At 44.8% G+C, this 23,591-nt stretch overlaps 3 protein-coding genes across 6 annotated transcripts in view; all 3 read right to left on the bottom strand.

The window, feature by feature from the left end:
- Nucleotides 1-13,462, bottom strand: part of YLPM1 (YLP motif containing 1) — a 40,281-nt gene extending 26,819 nt beyond the window's left edge. For all 4 annotated transcript variants that reach the window (XR_004060749.1, XR_004060750.1, XM_030948886.1 and 1 more), the window contains exons 1-5: nucleotides 13,047-13,462; nucleotides 7,679-7,915; nucleotides 6,581-6,775; nucleotides 4,660-5,402; nucleotides 476-2,785 (exon numbers count right to left, since the gene is read on the bottom strand). Coding sequence is in view for 2 of the 4 variants with exons in the window: in XM_030948886.1 (XP_030804746.1) it covers nucleotides 476-2,785; nucleotides 4,660-5,402; nucleotides 6,581-6,775; nucleotides 7,679-7,915; nucleotides 13,047-13,268 (3,707 nt within the window). In the remaining 2 variants the exon portion in view is untranslated. The remainder of the gene's footprint in view (nucleotides 1-475; nucleotides 2,786-4,659; nucleotides 5,403-6,580; nucleotides 6,776-7,678; nucleotides 7,916-13,046) is intronic.
- Nucleotides 13,463-13,530: 68 nt separating this feature from the next.
- LOC115904552 (formin-like protein 3) lies at nucleotides 13,531-14,716 on the bottom strand (the record flags this gene model as incomplete). Its single annotated transcript, XM_030950043.1, has 2 exons — nucleotides 14,704-14,716; nucleotides 13,531-14,336 (listed from the first exon to the last, which is right to left on the bottom strand). Coding segments are annotated over exons 1-2 (819 nt in total), but the record flags the coding sequence as incomplete, so codon positions are not given.
- Nucleotides 14,717-17,660: 2,944 nt separating this feature from the next.
- Nucleotides 17,661-23,547, bottom strand: FCF1 (FCF1 rRNA-processing protein). The gene is made up of 8 exons (XM_030949473.1): nucleotides 23,508-23,547; nucleotides 23,352-23,419; nucleotides 23,134-23,205; nucleotides 22,719-22,867; nucleotides 22,235-22,307; nucleotides 21,799-21,886; nucleotides 21,253-21,347; nucleotides 17,661-19,136 (listed from the first exon to the last, which is right to left on the bottom strand). The coding sequence occupies exons 1-8, from the start codon at nucleotides 23,508-23,510 to the stop codon at nucleotides 19,088-19,090; spliced, it is 597 nt and encodes a 198-aa protein (XP_030805333.1). The 5' UTR covers nucleotides 23,511-23,547; the 3' UTR covers nucleotides 17,661-19,087.
- Between the last annotated feature and the right edge of the window lie 44 nt (nucleotides 23,548-23,591).

Raw genomic sequence — 23,591 nt, 5'->3', positions numbered from 1 at the left:
AATGAGGAGGCTCTGTAAAAAAACAAACAAACGAACAAAACCCCACCTATGTTTTAACTTAAAGTGAGCAATATAAAAAAAATAGGTCTTAAGAACTACGTTAATGTAGGTCTTGAGGGGTAAGTACTAAAAAGCAATTATCACTAAGCTCATCTGATACCACCAAAAATACTGAAAAGCAATTATCCACAAGTTTATTTGAGGATAACAAAAAGATTGGTCAGATGATGGGACAGATCTCTTCCTGGAAAGTAACATACATGGAGCACCATATTCACAGGAAAAGGGACAATCATCTATTTAAGAAAGAAAGTCCATCTACAAAAACTGTGGTAAAGGTACTTCAAATAACTTCTTCCACATGAGCTCCTACTATTATGCTGCAGGTAAAAGAAATGAAGCCATTACTGTGTTGACTCAAACGGATCCCACACAATGGGATTCCTATTCAAAATCACAGAACCAGGCAACTCACCGAAGCATTTTGAGCTCCTGGGCAGCCTTCAGAATTATCTCATGCTGTCTTTGGCTTAGGACCATCACTCCTCCCAAGGACTGGTCAGAGTCCAGGTTTGAATCTGCTCCCAGCATATCAGAGGAATGTGAAGGGGGAGGAAGGGATGTATCTGAGTGGTCATCCAGAGACCTCAGTCTCTCTCCATCATCTGGATACCACCTATCTGACAAGCGTTCCCTCTCCCAGTCAGTCCTTTCGGGAAGGTAGTCTTGCTTCTCCCGCCACGTGTCGTATCTCTCCGGATATTCTCGAATCCTAAGCTCGCCTCTGTCTCGGAGATCTCTGTCATAATGATCTCTGTTCCTATCGTCCCTCCACCTATCCTCACGATACCTGTCTAGAGGTGGAAGGGGTGGTAATGGTGGTAGAGGGGGGATATCCAGGTCACGATTCCCCATTTCTCTGTCATCCATAGGTCTCGTGTCCCAGTCTCTATCCCATTCTTTGTCTAAATCTTGATCATAAATATCTGAGGATCTTCCAGTTCTATCTAGATCTCTCTCCAGTTCCCTTTCTCTTGGCCTTTTCCAGTCATCCCACCACGAATCTCGTCTGTCGTGATCAGATGATAAAGGAGGTAGTGGTGGTAGGGGAGACAATGGAGGCAGTGAATGGTGGGATTGCAACCTGTCATCTCTGTCATACACATGTACAGAATCATCCTGATAATCAGAGTTGTGATCTCTCCAGTATTGTTCTCTTTCCCACTCATCTAACTGCTCATGCTCCAAAGATGGGTCATCTTGACTATCTAAAGGAAATTCCTCCTGCATTGTATCGTCTTCATGACCCCAAGAACCCCTGAATGTTTCATCTCGATGGTACGGAGGCAATTTGTCAGGGTCATCTCCTAGGTGAATGGGTTTACCCATACTGCCTGTTTCAGATCTTCCTGCTTCCCTCTCATGGCTATCTCCCCTTCTGATGGGACACCTCTCCCGGCTACCTGCCCGCCTGCCCAGATCCCTCTCCCGGCTACCTGACCGCCTGATGGGGACCCTCTCCCGGCTACCTGCCCGCCTGACGGGGACCCTCTCCCGGCTACCCGCCCGCCGCATGGGCTCCCTCTCCCGGCTACCTGCCCGCCGCATGGGCTCTCTTTCCCGGCTAGAGGCGCGTCTCACCGGGCCTCTCTCCCGGCTTCCTGCCCGTCCCCTGTCCCAGCTGCCTGTCCGTCCAGGTGGCTCTCTGTCTCGGTTAGAGAATACCCTCTCATGGCTATCTGACCGTCCACCCAGCCCCCTCTCTCGGCTGCCTGACTGTCCATCTGGCATCCTCTCCCTGCTGCCTGACCGTCTATCTGGCATCCTCTCCCTGCTGTCTGCCCTCCTGAATGCTCCCCTGCCACGGATGGATGGCTGCCTAGCCTGCCCTCTGCCTCTGTACACATATCCTCTACCACGGCCATCGTCCATCCTGCCCATTCCCCGGCCATGGCCATCATCCATCCTGCCCATTCCCCAACCACCATCCATCCTTCCCATTCCCCGGCCACCATCCATCCTTCCCATTCCCCGGCCACGGCCCATTCCCCAGCCACGGCCCTCCCCTTGCCCTCTGCCACGGCCCCTTCCTCTGCTTCCTGGTCCCTTTCCTCTATCTTCATGCATGAATGGCCCTTTTCCTCTGCCTTCCGGTCCAGGTAGGCCCTGGGTGCTATCTGAAGCAGTCAACTGGCCATCAGGTGAATCCAAATCCTCATTTCCTTCTGCAGGGGGTACTGTATTCTGGTTCTGAATAGGTGGGGTGGGTGCCTTGGACTCTTCTACTTGCTGGTTGGGATCATGTGAACTCCATGTCCACTTTTTAGGAGGGTCTGAACTAGGTTCTTTCACTTCAGGTTTGGATGGCTCCTGTTGAGTGTCTGTCAGGTCCTCATTTGGCTCAATGGGACCTGCACTCTGTGCATCAGGAGTAGACTCAGTTCTGCTTACAGACTGCTGATCACCAGCTGTGTCTGTAAAAGGTTCTTTGCTTTCTGACTGTGAGTCTACCTGTGTCTGCTGCTGCTGCTGTCCCAAATGAGGCCTGGGCCCCATCCACCGTGGACCACTAGGTCGGGAACCGTGTCCATGTGATGCATTTGCTGTATAAAATTGTCCTGCTGGTCCTCGTGGGATAGAGCCCCATCTACTTGAAGACTGTCCATCTGTATTCTGTCGGTCAAAACGTGACCTGTATCCTTCTGAGCGCTGGGAGTCAAAACGAGGTCCTCTCTGCCTTGAGCCTTCAAACTTGTCATATCCTCTTCCTCGTGGTCCGTCAAATCTACAGATGACGCAACAGAAATTTTATTCAAATGAACATGTCATATTAAAGTCCTATAGATTAATTTCACACAAAATAGAGAACTCATGTCTAAAGTCAAGTACAACCCTATGCCTCCTGAGTGGATGGACTGCAAAACAGGCACTAGGGGTGCAAAGTCAATCCCACAATAACAGAAGATCAGGTTCATGATGACCTGAAGAACCTGAATATATGTAAGTCTACGGGACTTGATGAGATACATCCCAGAATACTCAGGGAATTTGCTACTATACTTGCCAAGCCATGATATCTAGAAAATGGTGACAGTCAGTGAAGTACCTGGTGACTGTGAGAAGGAAAACACTGCATCTATTTTAAAAGAGGGTAGAAAGAAGGACCCTGGAAACTGACCTGTGAGTCCCACCTCTGTGCCTGGGAAGATCATCCCAGAAGCTAGGCCAAGGCACATGGAGGACAGGGAGGTGATGGGAGACAACCAGCACGGATTCATCAAGGGCAAGTTCTACCTGATCAACCCAGTGGCCTTCTATGATGGAGTGACTAATGGATAAAGGAAGGGCTAGTGATGTCATCTGTCTGGACTTTTTTAAGGCCTATTCCATGCACCCCCAAAACATCCTTCTTTCTAAAGAGATGGATTTGATGGATGGGACTATTTAGTGGATGAGGAACTGGCAGGATGGTCACATCTAGAGGATAGGGGACAATGGCTCAACATTCAGACAGAGATCAGTGATAAGTGTGTCCCTCAGATGACTGAACACTTCATCAATGACACAGGCAGCGGCACTGAGTGCACCTTCAGCAAGTTTGGAGAGGACACCAAACACTGAGTGGTGTGGGTGACATGCCTGATGGGCAGGATGCCATCCAGAGGTGCCTGGAAAAGTTTGAGAAGTAGGCCCATGGGAACCTCATGTGGCCAAGCACAAGGGTCAGGGCAGCCCCCGGTCTCAGTATAGGCTGCGTGATGGGATCGAGAGCAGCCCTGCCAAGAAGGACTTGGGATTACTGTGGATGAAAAGCTGGACATGAACCAGAAATGTCTGCTCACAGCCCAGAAAGACAACCTGGGCCTATCATTGAATACCCCTGAGCTCTAAACCAACACACATAAAAGACATGCACTAGCAAGTCATGAAAACAGTCTGTTCAGAACTGTACATCCAACAAATCCCCAGAACAGAAACACTTTTTAAAAATTACCAGGAGGTAAAAATGATTCATTTATATGAAGCTCACGTACATTGCTAGCAATTCTCAAATTATCATTCATGATTGATCACTTTGGAAGCAAAGAGAAGGGGAATAACCATGAAGATATTACTGTAAAGTCTAGCAGAGTACACAAGGATAGAAACAATGGAGCAGAACACCACTGCCCTTTGATTGTGCAGACATCATACCAACCCATCTAGAACTAACCAGCAGATAGAACAGATGTTGTTTTTAAACCCTGGTATAATGTATTAAAGAAAAACATTCAGAAAAACAAGATCTTGGATTAAATTATATAGCAGGTATAAAATCAGCAAAGACATAAAATATTTACAACAGCTCTCCTATTTTCAAAGAAGGAGCATTGTGTCTTTGTGACTAAAGAGGGGCAGCATCCTCAAGCTCTTAACCCAAAAAAAAAAAAGCAAACTACTCTAGATTATGCTCAGGTGAAAGCCATCTATGTATCCTTGCTTTAAAAATATAAATACAGAGAGCATGGTGTACATACATTAAAAACAAAACCTCCACTGAAATACACACTTCCCACAACCTCAAAAAGATTTGAGAAAAAGACATATATTTCATTTCTTAATAAATCTCTGAAAAACTTGTCGCCTGGAATATGTATAAATCAACAAAAACTTTCTTACCTAGGGCCTCTAGGGCCTTCAAAACGTGCTGATCTGGGAGGATCTGGAAGCAATCCACCTGACCTCACCGGTTTATCCTGCACAACAGGAGCGTGTGTCGAAGACACTGCAGAAGCGCCTTTCAGTTCCCCACACTGCTGTTCAGATGAAATATTTACAGTTTGTTTACTAAGATGACCTTGAGATTTTCCATGGTCAGATGTGCCAAAGGATGAACCTACTTGAGAATGGTAAGGTGAATAGCTAGTTGAACTAGCTATTTTTGATGCATAGGTACCAGGGGTGGGAAGGAGAGCTGGCCTTGCTGTTTCAGTAGCTTGACTGCTTTGAGAACCGGATCCTGAATGGACAGAGGAATTGGATAACTGAGAAACAGAAGAGAGAGGCGGGGGAACCAGTGGAGGTGTAGTTGAAGGTAAAGTTGGAGGCATAATAGGAATGCCACCTTGACCAGTTTGGGAATATGGAATAAATGGAGGTGGCAGCGACACATTTGCAGGATATTGATTCTTCAGATTTTGGAGTGAGGTCACTTTTTCCTGCAGATGTGACTGAGTAACTTTCATCTGTTCATCCCATGCTTTCCACTGTTTCTCATACTCTTGAAGCTGATCTTTGTGAGGGTAGGTTTGAAGCTGATGCTGCCACTGCTGGTTCATTGATCGCTCCCAATCTTTATGAAGCTGCTGGAACTGTTTTTGCTGTGCCTCATAATGTCGCAGCTGCATGTCCACTGACATTGTCTGCAAGGAGATGACAAGAATAGGTTCAAAATACCTTAGATAGTCAGTTACTCTCAGAGCCATGTATTTCAGTATCACTTGTACTATCACAATTTCTGATGACTTGGGCGCAAGCCTGAGGAAGAACTACACTGAAACAAAAGCAAACACTAACAGTGACATCTAAAGACATTGTGAAAATTTATATATTTTATGACTATATACTATAGTACATAGGTACTATATCTATGTAGAGAAGACTCCAACAGGACAGCTGAAGAAATCTATAATCTGTGTAAATGTATTATTACTGCATCCTAACAATGGCTAAAGCTCAAATCAATCTTCACATATATACATTATGTGACTATCTCTCAAGGCTTCAGTTTTGCTATTAACCTGCTCAGAATTGCCTCAGCTGTCCGGCATTATTTTTCTCTAAGCCTTTGCCAGATCTTATTTGCACAAATGAAGCTTCTTTCAAATTCTGTCTTTCATTATGTGAAGATATCAGGCTTGATTTTGCCCAAGATTTTTAAGGTTTACCCAAAGAGATTAAAAAAAAAACAAACGCAGACAGCCCAACCTACAAAGAAATGTTTAACGTATGAACTCTACCAACCCAATAAGAGTTGACTCAACTCTCTAATACAATAATCAACTTCTACTTAAAAGCTTAAAGGTTACAATACTGGTTTCAACTGATTAATTGAGTTAAAAATAATGTGAGATACTGATTTTTAAAACTACATTTCCTGTCTATTTTTGTCATCTACATTTATAATTGTACATATTTATTTTTGTAAAAAAGAGCAGCTTCCAAATTACTCTGTGCAATCATCTGTTTACTTGACCTTTCTGAATTGTTTCTCCAGTGGCAAAACACTCAAAGCTGAGTAAATTCAATATTGTGTTCAGCTTTGCTCCTATATCACCTAGGTACATCCGAAAAAATCTTACAAGAAGTGTAAAATATTGTATTGCTCATCCTACTAAAGCTTCATCACCATCTGCCAACGTTTTTTTCATTCTGAAGTTCAGTGACAGTAGAGAAAATGGATATAAACTTCTACCCAAGCAGAAAAAGTAGCCTGACAAATGAGCCAACCATTACAAATTATTCAACTATGTATTTTTCAGCAGACTGTGAGTGCTGGGTCACCCAGGATGTATATCAAACCACCTCCTTAGTGTCTCACCTCTAAGTGTGGAGGCTGTTGCATGATCTGTTGATACTGCTGTACTATCTGCTGCAGCTGAGCGTGCTTCTGCATTATTCTCTGATATTGGAACCCAACCCGCTGATGAGGGTGCTGCTGCCATTGAGCTGCTGCTGCTTGCAATTGCTGCAATCTCAAATCCTCCTCAGGGTCATCAGGAGGTTCAATATTGAGCTACAGAAAAAGGTAAATACTATAAACAAAGCAAAGTTGCATCTGTCAGAAAAAAATACACTTGGTCACTATATATTTTACAGGAACTTTCTCACTGTTCCTTACTTTATCACTCTATTTCAGTATGCCAGCCACCCACAGCTTCTGGAAGGCTGATTTTTATCCCACCTTTTCTAAATGTGAACATGTATTTTCTTAATGTAAACAGTCTAAAGGTTAGGCTGATGGCAATTAAGTTATTCATACATAAAAAAACTACCTACAGGAAAGAGATTAATGAAAATCTGTTATCTGCCACTCACAGCAAATGTAATCAGAAACAGGTTTTTCATGATGAGGTAAAGTAACTCCAAGTGCATTATTTCTGCCACTTGGTAGGAACCTGCATGCTGTAAGTTAAAGTGGAGCACACACTGTTCAAACATCAATCATGACCTCCATCTATTATACAGTAACTGTTACTGAGCATGCTGATTAAAAAACCTCTGTGCAAAATTCTCGGCTTTCAGACCAACTCTAATGCACAGAGAGAAGGGGAGCCAGAATTCACAAAGCGCCAGAGAGAAATTAAGAAATAGTGTCTTAAATATAGCATTCCTCAACTACTGAGTACTTACCTGGTTTTGCACTTCGATATCATGAGGTGTTCTCACAGACAACACTGTGGATGGTGCGGGGGAGTCAGCTCAGACTTGTTTGGTGCACATGTGGGTGAATATGTAATTTTATATACAAGAAGTGTATTTGCTAATTGGTGCAGCTTTAGCAAATTTTTTTTTTAAGACTGCTTCACAACATTTAGTTGTTGTTACAAAGTATACCAGAGAATTTGATGGCATTAATTTTCCTGGGTTTTGGCTCAACTGGGACACAAACAGAGTGGCATCACTTTACAAAGCCTACCTGAGTTTCAGTGGATGTAAGAGAAGACTCCTCTTCTTTGGATGCTGGAGGCAGGGATTCATTAAGAGCAGGAGGTTCAGACTGTTGAGCTGAAGCACTCATTTTCTCTTCTTCAGACTTTGCTCTCTGCTCTTCTTTCACTACTGGGCTTTTCATCTGCTGCTGTCCCTGAGCATGGGCTTTTGCCCTTTGCTGCAGGCTAAGCAGGTGCTGCTGGTACCAGTATTGCTGCTGTTCCTGTAATAGATGTAGATTTTCTAAGTTTCACAAGAAAAACAATAGAAAATCATTAATTATGGTCACTAGACTCATACTGTAGAAAAGTTTTTAAAACTGTTTTGAGGAAAAACTCACTTCTTCAGCAACAGTATTGCAATGGATGCCAGAAAATTAAATCAAAATTCATAAACCATTATGTGATGCACAGAACCCACAACAGAATTTACTTTTTACCCCAACAAGCTTACTATTCTCTAACTATAGCAAACAATACTAACAAAAATCTGGATCACAGACAATAATAAGCAAAATTACTACAGACATGCTATAAGAACCATGCTTATTGGTTTTAGAGCTTTTTATAACTAAGAACTACAGTAAAGAGAAAAAGAAGGAAATGTACAGAAGAGATGAAGAGGATGAACAGGGAACACAGATGTCAAGTAGACTGAAAATGGCAGCTGAGAAATTGTGGTGAAGATGTTTGAACAAAGCTATGGAAAGGAAAAGAACCAGTATAGAGTGAAGACTATGTATAATCTGAATTCTCATTAATCCTGATTCATTCAACAGCTGAAGAGGGAAGTGGATATGGTTGTATCCCCAAAAAATGATCCATTTAAGAAATAATAAACTTTCAGTTTTAAATGTTTCAGGGTAAAATTAAGAGTATTCAAGGCTGATAATAGAAGCTTCAAAAAGTAAGCTCCCACTAACATAAAGAACAAAAGACTAGAGATAAGTATCTCAACACTTAAGCAGTAGTGTCTTAAAGAGGCCTGAATAAGAACCAACAGTTCTGTATCTCTTCCAATATGAGAAATATCAGTCATCAAATTAATAGAAAGACATCTGTGGGAGGCTACTCTTCACCTGACATGGTCTTGTGCCACCAGAGTCCCTACCAGAGATCTCTCCGAGGGCTAAAATTTTGTGGATTCAAGTCATAGCTCAGAAAAACCTACATATTTTGAAAATAAATACACCATTTAAAGCTAAGACAGCTCCTGTATCCTAGGAAGGTATTGCTATACCCTTGATTTTTAAGTTTTTCTCTTAACATCTGCTTTTAGTCACCATCAAAGACAGAATGATAAAATACTCTAATTTTTGGTCTTAGTGCAACTTAGTGCAACTATTCTTGTGCTCTCAATTTCATTACCTCTGAGAATCTGTGACTGATCTCCATTCTTTATACCTTCTGTTCTTCCTTTCCATCCAAGCATGCACAGTTAAGGAAAAACATCTATATAAAGCCCAGCCAGAAAAGAATCCAAAAGATGCAGGCATTTCAAAATAAAAGTGTGACAACATCAGAGCAGCAAGTGTTGTCAGATGAGATTTCTCAAAAGTGAATCACTCTGCCCATCTTAAACAGGTTTAGAAGAAGAGTAACTTTCTGCTAGAAACCTACCACATGCTCAGATCAGAAATTATGTTTTCTCTTGGTAGGAAACACAAATATGGAGCTGTATTTTTAAAAAAAATACTTCTGTAACTTGGAAATGAGGTCAATGAAATGAGAGACTATGCTTCACAGACTTTAAATTGATCATGCAATTATTCCTGCAGTGAATCTTTTTAACAAGAATACGTCTCAAAAGAGTTCCATAGTTTTGGGTGGAAGATATGCATTCACACTGCAGCACAGACTGTCAGAAACATTCAACAACATGCTGAAATAAGCGCAACTCAAGGCAGGAGCATACTTTCCCAGCTATACAAAGCCTGATTCAATTATCCGTCTCAAAAGGCACTCACTATAAGGTGATTTGCCATCATGGTGCTAGATGCTATGATGGGTGAGCACATGTTCTACTACCACAACATTGTTGTCTCCACCGATCCATCTTGTTTACTCCTCATTCCATCAACTGGACATAGGGCTAGAATTCATAATATGACATGGGCTTTCCAGAGCTATGGTAATATAATTACCTATTATTTTCAGCAGATGAGTCTGTGACATCTATTACTGTGCTATCTGGAAAGTATAAGAAAAGCAGAAACGTAGATCTTTACAGCTTAGTTGTAACAAAACAGAAGTGCTAGTGTAGAAATTTTTTCATCAGTTATTGAGTGCTCACCTCCTCACAATGACTTTTCATTCAACTGGACTTGTCATCTTCCAAGTCCAATTATAATCCTTAAGCCCATGGAAAACATGAGCATCAACACATGCCTTTCACCATCTCTGGCTGACCGAGAGACAATGCCTGTCGCATTTTACAGGAACACTGAAATCAGCACTATCAGCTCCTGGCCACAGGACATAGGACCAAACATGTTCATGTGAAGTCCACACCAAAGGACTACTCCAAAGCTAATACAGGTGACCCTAGGCCATAACATAACACTTATTTTGGGGGACACCATGTCCTTTCCAGGCGAAAACTGCAAAAGAATGGTTTAGCACCCTCTACAAAACAAAGGGGCTGTTTAAAGAGAGCAGCAGTCTGTTAAATGGTGAGGTGGTAAAGCTGAGGTAGCTTTAACAGATGTAGATAAACGCATATTTATGGGTACAGATGTACCTATGCATCCTTGCAGTAGGAAGAGCATTGCCAGCAGGTCGAGAGAGATGATCCTGCCCCTCTACTCAGCCCTAGTGAGGCCACACCTGGAGTGTTGTGTCCAGTTCTGGGCTCCTCAACACAAGAGAGACTTGAACTCCTGGAACAAGTCCAGTGGAGGGCAATGAAGATGCCAAGGGAGTGGAGCATCTCTCTCTAATAAGAACAGGCTGAGGGAGGTGGGACTGTTGAGCCATGAGAAGACAACTGAGAGGAGACCTTGTCAATGTACAGAAGTATCTGAGGGGAAGGTGCCAAGAGGAAGGATCCAAGCTCTTCTTGGCGGTGCCAAGGAACAAGAAAACGGGCAATGGGCAGAAACTGATGCAGAGGAAGTTCCACCTGAATATGAGAAATAACTTATATTCATGCAGGGGAATGAGCACTGTAACAGATTGCCCAGAAAGACTGTGGAGCCTCTCTCACTGAAGATATTCAAGAACTGTTTGGAATACACAACCCTGTGCCATGTGCTCTGGGATGAACCTCCTTGGGCTGGGGGGTTGAACCAGATGACACCCTGTGCTCCCTTCCAACCTTACCCAGTCTGTGATATGGTAAACAAATAGCAGCACACATTACCCAAATATCAGAGGGAACAATAAGGAAATACCACAGTTATTTTAACTGGATTTGACAAGAATCCAGCAATTTAATCAAACTATAAACCCACGGAAGAAATTACACTAAACTCACGATACTGTCAAGGCAAAGAACAGTATCTTAGACTGGAAAGGAAAATAATAAAACACCAACTCATGGCAAATTGTGTAACATCTTCTGAGTTAAGAGAAAAATACTGATATATTTGTCTGCAGCCACTGTTACTGTGGGATGAGAAACAGAAATAATTGCTTTCAATTGCCAGTTTAAACAACGGCTTAATAGGATATTACAAATGACAAATTACACTGTTTCCTCACTTGGCTTTTCACATTACTAAAAGGCATGAAAGCATTACTACATTTAGCTTTTCCTATTCCTTATAGTGTAAAAACTTGTTACGCCAAATCCTTCCATTTTACAGCCTATGATAGCCAAAATTGTATCAGTCTGTTATAACAAAGTTATGACCAGGAAAATATATTTCTTTTGAATTAACACTGAACTGTGAACGAGAGCAAGCAAACTACTCAAGATAGAAGCTGTTTGTATAAACACTCATAAACCAGAAAATGTAAACTTCAGCAGTGTTCTGCTGCTTCCATGTGCGCACCACAATAAAGTATTATTTGCAACTCTTCTGGAGATATTTTATCAATATTTTATCATTGAGCTCGATAATTTAAGAAGTCAACAAGCTGACTCAATACCAAATTAACACCACTTTCTACACGTGACTTTTCGAGGTTTTAGTTTTGTCATTAAAAAATTAAATCTTGTTGTTATCACTGTAAAAGATCAATTAGTACTGTCCAAAACCTTCATAAAAGTAAGTGAAATGAACTGAAAGCAGTACTTTGCCAGGCAGTAATTAGTTATATGGTACAAATGTAAAAATGGCATATTCCAGCAATCAGCAAATTTAAAGTGTCAGTGACTTCAATACGACACAAGAGGTTTTTTGCAAATCTAGCTTCAAATCAGAACCCGAAGATCAATTTACCATAAATAAAGGAATTTCAAAGTATGCAGTTCAATTTTGTTCTTGCAGGTGGATCCCAATAAGAAAGCTCTAAACCCATGCAAAAGCCTCAGTGAATGTGCCTGACCCACGTACACAGCTGAGGGCCTCAACACTCGTGCCTCGCTGTGCGTGCTGAACCTCAAGCCTGGATTGTCCCTGACAATGCAGATGAATGGTCCTAAAGTTCACTGGAACTGGTCTCATTTATTAAGTGAAGCACACAAACATTTTGCAGCATTTTGGCCCTTGTGTACACATAAAAATCACACAGCTATATTTTTCACTTCAAGGCATTTCAGAACATTTCCCTCCAATGCCCTATGCAATTTTATACTGGAAGATCAAGCACGTGTAGCACAAAATGTGGATTAAGTCTAAGTAGAGGGCAAGTACGTACTGCAACAGAAACATTTCTGTAGCTTTAACCACGTGTGATAAGACTAAAATAGTCACAATTCTACACCGATCAGGCAGACAACTGCAACTCAACTCCTTAAAAAAACTATAATAAAGAAATCACTGAAGACAAGTGACATCCCGCAATGTGCAACAAGGAAACAGAATGCTGCATCTCACAACTGGCCAAACAAAGCCAACAGGGGACAGGGGCGGTTCTTACGCTGTACTTTGGAATACATTCTCCAGAGACCAAAGCACGCTCAAGAAAATTAGAGTCAGCCAGGATTTACATTTTTCCCTAAACAATTTTTCTCGAGAAATGACAATTTGTAACATCCCTACCAACACCACTGGATAAATCAGCCTGTATGAAGGTTGAGCTGTGCCATTGCCACACTTCCACGGATTGCGTCCGAATCCTTTCAATATTATGCAAATACGGTGTGTTTATTAACTGTCCTTACTCGGGGACCTTTGCAACACTCAATACCCAGCGGCTCATCGCCACCGCTGCCCTGGCGAGTCTCCGCTGCCAGCCGGGCGGCCTTACCTGGGGAGTCATGGTGGAGGGGTCCGGCTGCTCCGTGCCACCGCCCTCCTTGGCGGCACCTTGCGCTGCCTCCGGCGGGGCAGCGGCGGGCGGGGGCAGGGACGTCTGGGGCGGGGGGAAATGAGCCTGCGATGGCTTCACCGGGGGAGGGATGGAGGGGGCCAGGGCGGGCTGGGAAGGAGAGGCCTGGGAGGAGAGCAGGTAGGGCTGGGGATGCGCCATGTAGCCCTGGGCAGGAGGCGGCAGGTAGGGCTGGGAGGCGGCGGCCGTCGAGGGCTCCAGGTAGGAGGGCGGGGGCTCGGAGAAGGAGGGGGGCGGCTGGGAGGGGCTGCGCCCGGGGCAGGTAGGGCTGGAGCGGCGGGGACTGCGCGGGGGGCGGCTGGGCGGGGGGCAGGTAAGGCTCGGTCTGGGGCGGCGGCAGGTAGGGCTGGGCGGGGGGCAGGTAGGGCTGGGCGCCGGGCTGCGGGGACTGCGGCGGCGAGGACAGCTCCATGTCCATGGGCACCGGCTCGGCGGGCACCGGCTCGCCCCAGTCGCCGTGCCCGCCCGCCGGCTCCTGCCCGTCGCGGTCCCGGGCCGCGGGGGGCGGCTTGCGCGGCGGCGGCTCACGGTGGCCGTACTGCTTCTGGTAGCTGCGGACCGGCGGCGGCACCGGCGGCACCGGCGGCTGCTGCTGCCAGTCGGTGAAGGAGCCGGGCAGCGGCGGCGGCGGCAGCCCCGGCGGGGGCGGGCCCGGCGGCGGCGGGGGACCCAAGAGTACGGACTGCAGCTGCTTCTGGTGCATCTGCTGGAGCTGCTGCAGCTGGGCCAGGTGCTGCTCCTGCAGGCTCAGGAACCCCGAGGAACCGGCGGGCGGCGGCGCGGCGGCGGGGGCGCGGGCCCCGGCGGCGGGTAGCTGGGAAGCGGCATCGGCGGAACGGCGGGAGGCGGCACGCTGGGGGAGGGATGGGCAGCGGCGGGGGCGGGATGGAGGTGGGGGGCGGCGGGTAGTGCCCGGCCGCCCCGTACAAGCCCCAGGCCGGGTACATGGCGGAGCGCGGAGCGGACACAGGCCGCGGCGGCGTGCGGCGCACGGCGCCTGCGCGGCCAAGCCCCACCCCCGCCGGGCAGTCGAGCGTGAGCGCCGCGGCAGAGCGCCCCGCTGGGCGGGTGGCAGCGCCGCCTGGCGGACAGCTGCCTGCAGCGCGGGGCCGAGGCGAGCCCGGAGCGCCAGGCAGACAGACAGACTAACACATCGCGCCCGCTCCCCAGGGCAGGAGGCGGGATGGGGCTGGCCACACACGGGAGCCGCTGCGGGCCCGGAGCCGGGGCTTCCGATATATGTAGGTTGCCGCCAGGCGCTCCGCCAGCTAGGCTGTGTATAGCGGGCAAGACGCTCCCGAGGGCCGTGGTGTCCCTGGGGCGGCGGCGTCCGTGCCCTCGGTTACCCGCGCTGAAGCACGAGTTAAACGTACAAATATGTTCTGTAGGCACTTAGCAATGACTCATGCCAAGTGCTGAACGCCTGTGGCAGGGCAGAGGCGCGTGTGTGTGTGAATTCCAGTCGCTGGGCAGTGGAGCCTGGCGGCTGCGGGCTTGCAGCACAGCAGCGCGGCGATGCCCCCGCTCCGTCTCCTCTACAAGCACAGGAACCCTGAGCAATTTCTGTCATGCTCACTATCTAAGCTCATGCCGGCTGAATCAAGGATCGCCAGCCAGTGGAGAAAGGCAGGTGTAGAAGAAAGGTCCTAAGACTTTTCAGTCAGGAGAAATGTCAAGAAAATCACTTTGTTAGGTAGAGTAGCAGCTTTATCCTCTCTGGTGGAAAAGCTAGACTTTATGTTCATTTGTTGCTAAATTTCAGGAAATCCACAGAGGAGATACACCACGAATCTGCAAGAAAATATTTTATTAAATTCAACTGAGATGCAAATCTTTAAGAAAACAATCTCAATACTTCTAGAACTGTCTTTTTTATTCTTTAGTATCCCTTCTTTTCATTTAGAGGTGACTATTGATCCTTTTCTATTTAGGATGGTCTGTTTAGATTTCTCTTGCAGTGAATACGACTTTCAGAGAGCATTTGTATTTTTAGCATCTACTGTCCATTATACTGTACTTAGCATTTATATACCTGAGTTCAATGGCCCAGTTTACTCACTAAACTTTTGAAACCCTGTCCTTCCAATATAGGGAATTTCTGTTGCAAACATCCTTTAATTTATCCTCCTGATCTATTCACTCTATGTGAGTTCTCTTGTGATCAGCTTACTAACAGTTATTTCCTGCAGGCAGGTGTCTCCTACTGTTTTTGCTGTTTGTTGTGGTTACTCAATATTGTCAAGAGACTTGTTACTTCCCTTATGAGGGAATATGTGTACCTAAACACTTTCAGGGCAATTGCTTCCCAGCCTACATTGTGGAAGCCAAAATGTAACTTCCAAATAACTTGACAGATGGATTTTCAATATTCAAATTGGTTTGGGTTGCAGTACAGTTGACTCCCACCAAACAAGATAAACTACTTTACCCAATCTAGCAAAAAACCAACCCTGTTAAATTCACATTATGCCCTGATTCTTCTATTCAGAATATGTTATTTTTATTCTTTTATTCTGTTCAGTCTGTAACATTAATGGGTGCCATCATGTTGTTTTTTTTTTTTAATAGCTCATGTTCTTCCTGCTTCTAAACACTATTATACCACATTTAGTTACCCCTCAATTAACCAGGGTCACATCTTGGATCAGCAGCTTAAATTCCTTCATCTGGTAAGGCTGTAGTAATCTTAAACCTTCTGGTGGCTCCAAAAAGGAGTAGAAATTCTTTTTTACCATTCTTTGCATATATTCAGATTTTCTTTATGTGGTGCTCCTGTATGTTCTCTGTCTTCTGAAGCTATGGAAACCTGCTACAGCAGGAGACAGGATGCTAGCAGGGAGGCTGAATTCTCTAATTACACTGCAAGCATCTAAGTCCTGTGCAGGTTTAAACCAACTGCCAGAGTTGAGTCAGAAAGGAATTTCTCTTCTGGTTCAGACTGACAGAGTTCTGCATTTGTAGAAACATCAAAATATTCTAGTTTACCAAACTCTTTCCTGTGACAATGATCTTTCCTCCTCTGACACACTGTAAATTGGATCAGACACTGGGATGACATTGTGTGTGTGGAGTAAACCTTTTCTTCTGAACCAAGTGTTTGGTACACAGGTTGTGTGGCATTGCAGGAGAAGCACTTAATCATTCAACTCTCCTGTCCTATTTATCTTCTGACCAGGCTCTTCAAGTTAATAGCCAAGTTTTTTGTCTTACCAATTATACTCAATTAATGAAAATTTCCTGATGGGTGTGCTCACTGCCAATACTTTCTTCTGCTCATCCTCCAACCCTCCTAACACATCTTTAGCAACTGCCTATACCTATTCCAGATTCCTCCTCCTTTTAATAAAACAAGGCAGAGTAAAAGGAATAAAAGATTTCAGTAAATGAGCACATTTAGTTTGATGCCTACCCACCGTTTGTGCTAAATACATATATTTTCATGAAGTCCCCGCAAAAAGCATTCTGCTGGCAGATATATGTTCCCCAAATTTATCAGGCTGCTATGCCTTTGACCTCCTCCATGCCAGAAAGACTATTTTCAAATGTTACCCCAACGGTGTCCATTCCTTTCTTCTCCAGTCTCTTTCCATTAGGTTAATTCAAGTGAAGTTATTTGCACTGGAACAATTCTAGTTAACTACTGACTCAAAGAAGTCTTTCAAAACTAGAATTACTCTGAAAAGCAAGTTACAGAGATCTAATCCTACAACTGTTTCTCAGTCCTCACTTGAATAAACACGGGCTTCAATTGTTCATGACAATACTTAATCATTAGCTTAAAGAAATACAGACTGGATTGAAAGAACAAAACTAAGGATATTATTTTTGAAATGTATGTATTATATACTAACTGGAAAATCTCTCTATTGTTGGCTGCTTTCTTCCTGGCTAGAGGTGGAGAAAATTAATTTTGATTGTGATAGCCTGGAAGGGGCTAAATTTTTAAAGAGTCAGTATGCTGTTATTTCAGGGATGTTTAATAGGTGAACCTGCAACAAGCACAGGGATAGCACAATAGGAAGGTCTGATGTGTTCCCCAAGTTTCCTGCAGTATCTGTAGAGGTATGGTGCTAGCAAGGAAGTTACCAGGATGTCAGAGCATTTCCCAAAGACAGGAAATAATCCTCACTGCATGCTGTCCAGCATACAGACAGCTAAGTTCAGCTATTATAGAACTGTTAAGGTTGGAAGAGACTTCCAAGGTCATTGAGTCCAAGCATCAACACAGCACTGCCAAATCCACCACTAAACCATGTCTCTAAGCACCACATCCACACTTCAGCACTTCCAGGCCCAGTGATTCTACCACTTCTCTAGGCAGCCTGCTCCAATGCTTGACCACCTTTTCAGTGAAGCATTTTTTCCCAATATCCAATCTTCCCATGGCACAACTTGAGGCCATTTCCTCTCATCCTGTCACCTGTTATCTGGGAGAAGAGACTGATGCCCACCTGGCTACACCCTCCTTTCTGGTAGTTGTAGAGTGATAAGGTCTCCCCTGAGCCTTCTTTTCTCCAGACTAAATGCCAGCTCCCTCAGTTGCTTCTCATCAGACTTGTGCTCCAGGCCCTTCCCCAGCTCCACTGACCTTCTCTGGACATGCTCCAGCACCTCAATGTCTTGTCTTGTAATGAGAGACCCAGAACTAAACACAGGATTCAAGGTGCAGCCTCACCAGCACCAACTACAAGGAGAGGATTGCTTCCCTAGCCCTACTGGCCACACTATTTCTGATACAGGCAAGGATGCTCTTGGCCTTTGTGGCCACCTCTGCAGCCAAACCAGTGTAAGGGACTACAGGCTAAGGCTCTTAAGGTTTGGAAATTTTCTTAATTATACCAAGAATATAAATTTTTAGTCTTCTCCTGTACTACAGATCCAGCATTTTGGCCAGGAAGTGTGCTTTGGCATATTGGCTCCTGGTGACCCTCTCTTTACCACAAAGCAGAGATTGTAAGAGCAAATTATATTGCTAAAAATGAAGGAATAATGGAGGAGATATGAGAATGCTGAGTTATGGCTTTGAAATACTTTTCCCCCTACATTTCTTCATGTGGTTTAATAATTTCTTTTCCCTCCCTCCCTGACCACTTTCTTCCCTGCAGCAAATTCTGCAGGTCTCTGGAAGACTCTTTATCTGCAACCATTGTTCTTATTCCTCCACAACGACTGTGCTCCCCGCCCACATTAATACCTTTGCCCATTAGACACTTTCCTTTTCTGTCCCTGATACATAACAAAAGTGATAAGGCTTTGGGGCGCATAGGACCCAAACAAATAGGAGTGAAAGACTTGTTCCGACCCAACCCTGCCCTCCATCACTCTAAATGTAAGGAAAGGACTGGGCTGCCAGCTAACCAAGGACAGAAAGAGCAGTCTGAGAGGAGGTTTAAACAAACTTCATTCACTGTGCAGTTGAATAAAAGCCTATACATTCTGAATTAAAATCTAGACTGCTTTTCCAGAGAAAGCCACCAACTGGTGCAGATCTGATGTCTTTTCTGCAGAATGCAGATTCTGATTTGACTGAACAGGTGTGAGGTAGCTTCCCAAAGGAATACTTGTTCCAGGTATACTCCAGGTGCAGCAGTAAGAAACTTAAAATCTCTTGTGGTTTCATTCTCAGTCAGAGTTGCATCATCAATATTTAATTTAGAATGCTGAGAATAATGTTTTCCAATGGCCCTGATGCAGAGCTAGGCACATTCCTGGTCCTGCTGCCCTCTGTTTCCCATATGCTTCTCCCAGCTGTAGGTAATCAAACCAAGGCAGAAGATGGATGAATAAAACCAGACTCTTCAAAATAGCTTTTTCTTAGAAAAACAAGGTTAAGAAGTCAGTTTGGTGTTATCCACAGTCCTCTGAGCAGAGTTCCAACAAAAGAAGAAAGAAGGAGGGTAGAATCAGAAGGACCCTTGTCCTGGCTCACAGTCTGGGCATTGATGGCTTGACTGGACAGGTTAGAATCGGGGAGCTCCATAATCATCTGGCATCCTCTCAATATTGTACCTGAGAAGGAAGGAAAACTTATGAAGACAACCTACTCCACATTGCTCCCCTCCTCACTGTGGTGGTGAATCTAACCCCTCTTCCTCCTCAGGGCTGCACTACCACCTCAGGGATCCCTGCTAGGCCTTGGCCTTTGTGTAATGTGTAATGAGTTAGGTGGTGAAGCATCCCTTGAGCATACCAGGAAGCCTTGCATGACTAAGGTCAGAGAACAGCACTGACTGTACTGGGAACTCCTGTTGCTGGTCTATGCTGAAGGATGAGACTGCCAGTCGCCCTCTGACAATCCTATCTAAGTCATGGCCTCAGTGGAATGGTACCAATGTTACCAGAGTTTTGGAAACTCCACTAGTTACCAATCTGGATAATGGCCAAGATGTAAAATTTATGCCTGACTAAAAGCAATCATCTTGTGACCCTTTAAGCAGTGGTTTTAAATGAGGCCCTTAGAGCTTTCCTGGGCTGCCATGGGTTGCACCAGCACCTCTCTCTGAGCAGAAAGCATCTTGGGCTCAAGGCTGAGATGGCTGAAGGACAGTCACTCAAGCCCTGCCCGTTGAGAAATGCAGATACATTCCATGTGTTTCACTGAAGCTGAGAGGAATTTTTAACTGGTACCTTTATACATTTACCTATACGTCTATGTCAGTGTGCAAGCATGTGAATTAGCTGAAATACCTTTTACTGAGTATAGTATGAACATTGCTTCCTGAAAATATAATTAAGTCACTGTTATAATTGTAGTAAACCCTATTGAATCACTTTATAAATGTTAAATTAGTCAATGATTCAACGCTTCCAAAATCTAATTAAGACAGAGACTGTTGACCAAGTCTGGGACTAAGATTGGATGCAGCTGCACCTGGACTCCATCAGGAGTTTGAAAAGCAAGGCGATCCTTACAGAACCTCGTGACTCAATGGGATGGTTGTCCTTTGCACTTCTGGTCTCTATGCACAACATTCCACAGTAATTTTAAGTCAATTTTCCTTTGTATGTTTCATCCATGTAGTAATAGAACGAACCTTGCCAGTAAACTCTGTTAAAGTCACACTGCTACAATCTTATATTAAAAGCTGCTTTTTCCAGTGTACCTTTGCCAGTGATTTTTCAAGTGAACTAAAGCATTCATTTGTGACACCCATGCAGCAACAGGCTTACAGGTAAACTGAATAGTCAATTGTTGCATTTCTATCTGCAGCTCAGATCCCCAGGAAGAAAAATACTACTTCTGAAAGTAAGAAGTCTTCATAAGGTTGCTGTTATTCTTCACCTTAAACTCAGCAATCAGACATCTCAAAAACTCACCATCTCCAGAGAAGGAAAAAACCCTGCAGTTTTGTAAGATCTGATTTAGGATTTAAGAGCAGATCAGCACAGAAAATAAATGCTTAGATATTCAACTTATAATTCACAGAATCATTTAGATTGGAAAAGATCTCCAAGCTCACAGAGTCCAGCCTTTGGCTGAACATCACCTTGAGAATTAGACCATGGCACTAAGTACCACGTACACTTATTTCTTGAACACCCCCAGGGATGGTGACTCCATCACCACCCTTGGCAGCCTTTCTCAAAAGTTCATGGCCACAGTGAATAAGGAGAGAAGGTGTTTTGAAAGAAAAATATTTTGAGCCACATTCTAATTATAAATCAGTTAAAACCTTACATATCTATAGCAATCAAGCTCCTAATTTCCAACATGCTGCACTAGTATCCTTCTGAGTTGGTTTGGTTTTTAGTTAAGAAGCAAATTCAGTCTCTTGGCTGAGGGTGCACAAAGCTACCAAATAGAATATGGAACAGGAATGGTTCTTTTCTTCAAGAGCCTGTAGAATGCATTTGCCTGGTAGTCCTGCTGCTGTTGGTAAGCAAAACTGATTTATGAAAACACTGGCCTTAAGGAAACCACTTCTTCATGTTCTACAAGTGAACATGTAGACTGCAATAAAAATGGGTCTGTGACCAGTCTCTTCCCAGCAGTAGCTGTACTTCAACTTCTTTGTAAACAACAGGCCCTTACTGCAGCCTGCACTATAGACAATGAAGGAGAGAAGAGTCCCTGTCAGACAAGGACTGCACTGGGCAGGATTCCTCCCTGTCAGGGGGTCCTTACCTGTGCCTGGAAATATACATGATGGGCACTCCAGGGATTTTTCGTATTCTCCGCTTGAGCTCTTTATCCACTGTGGCCACAATGTAACATTTGTGCTGCAAAACACCAGAAGGCAAGTCAGATTCAACACCAGTGAACCCCAGAAAGGAGTCATGGCTGACCAAACGTTCCTATTCACTGAGCTCACTGAACACAAGGAGGCTGAGAGTCCTTAGCAAGGCATTACCAGGACTTGTACAGAATTCCACAGCAGATTAATAACATCCTTCTGCCCATCAAAATACACTCAAGAAATCTCTGAAATTCTGTCCAGCCTTTCAAGCTGACAGCTCTCCCATCCTAAGTGCTTCTTGATGCTGTTCTATACAACAAGAATGCTCAGGGAAGATAATACCTTGCATCAAATAAAGTTGTCTTAGAACTGAAAATGCCCCTTGGTGAGATTTTATAGTTACTCTGTGGGAAATTTAAGTCAGTCAGTAATTAGGAGGGTTCAAGAATTTTTAGTATATTAGCACAGCATAGAAAATGTCAGGAGGGGAATACCTGAGTGACCCTTTGCACCAAGCAGTCATCGGCGTAGGTTCCTTTGTGCATACATGGCAAGCGTTCAAACCGAGGGTCCTTGGCAATTCTGTGGGGACATCAAAAGCAGCATCACAGCAATCAGACCAGAGAGTACAGTAACACAGCATGGAGGAACAAGAACACCCCCTTCTGTGATATACAGAACATTGTTCTCAAAAAAAGGGATGAAGGGATGGAATAAATGGTAGACAAAGGTCAACTGAAATGACCTAAAAAAAAAAAAAAGAATGCAATTTGTCTAGTTATTATAGGTTAAGTATTTCTTAGTACCAGGTTCAGGACCCTGCAACAACCTAATCACCCTCTAGTGTAGGAGCACCAGTCACAGCAAGTGTTTTTCATTTATTTATATTAAAGCATTAAGTTCTAGAAACAGAGAACACCCTGCACCTACCTTAATGCCACACGGTACTTCTGTCCTAACTTCTCAATTTCACCCATTACACAATCTGTGATACATGGAATACCTAAATGCAAAAAAAGCCTGCATTAAAACAAAGCAGTATTTATTCCCAGACCCCTACACACTGCCCACATGCCCCAGAAACATCATGGAACTCTATAATGTATTACTTACAGTGACAACTGATAATGTTGCAAGGTGATAAAATGTAGAGCCACCAAGTTTAAGCATGCCATGGTAATTTTAGATTTTTAAGTTATTAGTATTCTACCTTTGATGAGATTAGCATTTTAAAACTGTTACTTGACTGAAACCAGAGACATTGCCAGGGTTACCACAGCTCCATGATTATAGCACATATTCTTTTGGCAAGATTTCTGTTATTCTCAGCCAGTGGCATGAGGCTGACAAAGCACATTACGAGCACACTGGCACTGTGTGGTCTGAAGAAGCTGTGGGTGGTGTAGAAACTCACACTTGGCATAGAGACAGTCCATCATCGACTGCACGAGGTCCAGTTTGGCCTTGATGGAGAAGTTGATGAAGTTAGTGTCAACCAGGATGTGGTAAGGGGGGCCCAGCTGTGTATTATATTGGAAGAACAAACAAGAGGGATGCTGGGGGCTGCCAGGAAGACAAAGAATTCAAATCAGTTAATTCCATTTAACATCACATCCAATCCTACAATCTTGCATAGAATGAAAGACGGGTAATGAGCAGAAAAACCCATCAGGCCTCCTGCTGCCTCCCAAGCACAATCCTTCGGTTTGGGGCACCACTTTTTCTTCTGACAGTATCGCTGAGAAATACCCTCAGCTTCAGCCTGCAGCGTGGCCAGCCCTCCCTCCTTCTTTCCTCCTCTCCTTCCCCAGTGCCTCGACAGCACTTACACCTCCCGCTCTTTGATGGCACTCGGGTCCTCCTTCTTCTTCACAGGGGCTTTCACGCGGTCCTTCTCTTTACTGCAAAGAAACACAGGCATTACCGGGGTACAGGAATAAGGAAGAGCTACCGGGGCCGAGAGACCTGGGCCGGGACCTCCTGCCGCGCCTCCCGAACGGGACACGAGGGCGCTCCGGGGCCCGGGCCCAGCCGCAGCCGCACTCACAGGCGCTCGTCCCGGAGGCTGATCATGCGCTTCATGACCGCGTACTTCCGCGCCTTCTTCTGCTTCCCCTGCAAGGACACGGACACACAGCCGCGATCAGCTAAGCAGAGACCCGCTCCCAGCCGGACCCCGCTCCCCGGCCCGCTCCCGGCTCACCATGCTGATCCTGCCGGTCCCGCCGCCGCCACCGCCGCGTCCCTGGTGCGTCACTGGCCCCGCCCCGGGAGCGCGTCACCTCCG

This window comes from Camarhynchus parvulus, chromosome 5 (genome assembly GCF_901933205.1).
Source record: "Camarhynchus parvulus chromosome 5, STF_HiC, whole genome shotgun sequence".
Taxonomy (NCBI): domain Eukaryota; kingdom Metazoa; phylum Chordata; class Aves; order Passeriformes; family Thraupidae; genus Camarhynchus; species Camarhynchus parvulus.
Note: the sequence above shows the minus strand (reverse complement) of the source record. Positions and strands in the feature narration are given on the sequence as shown.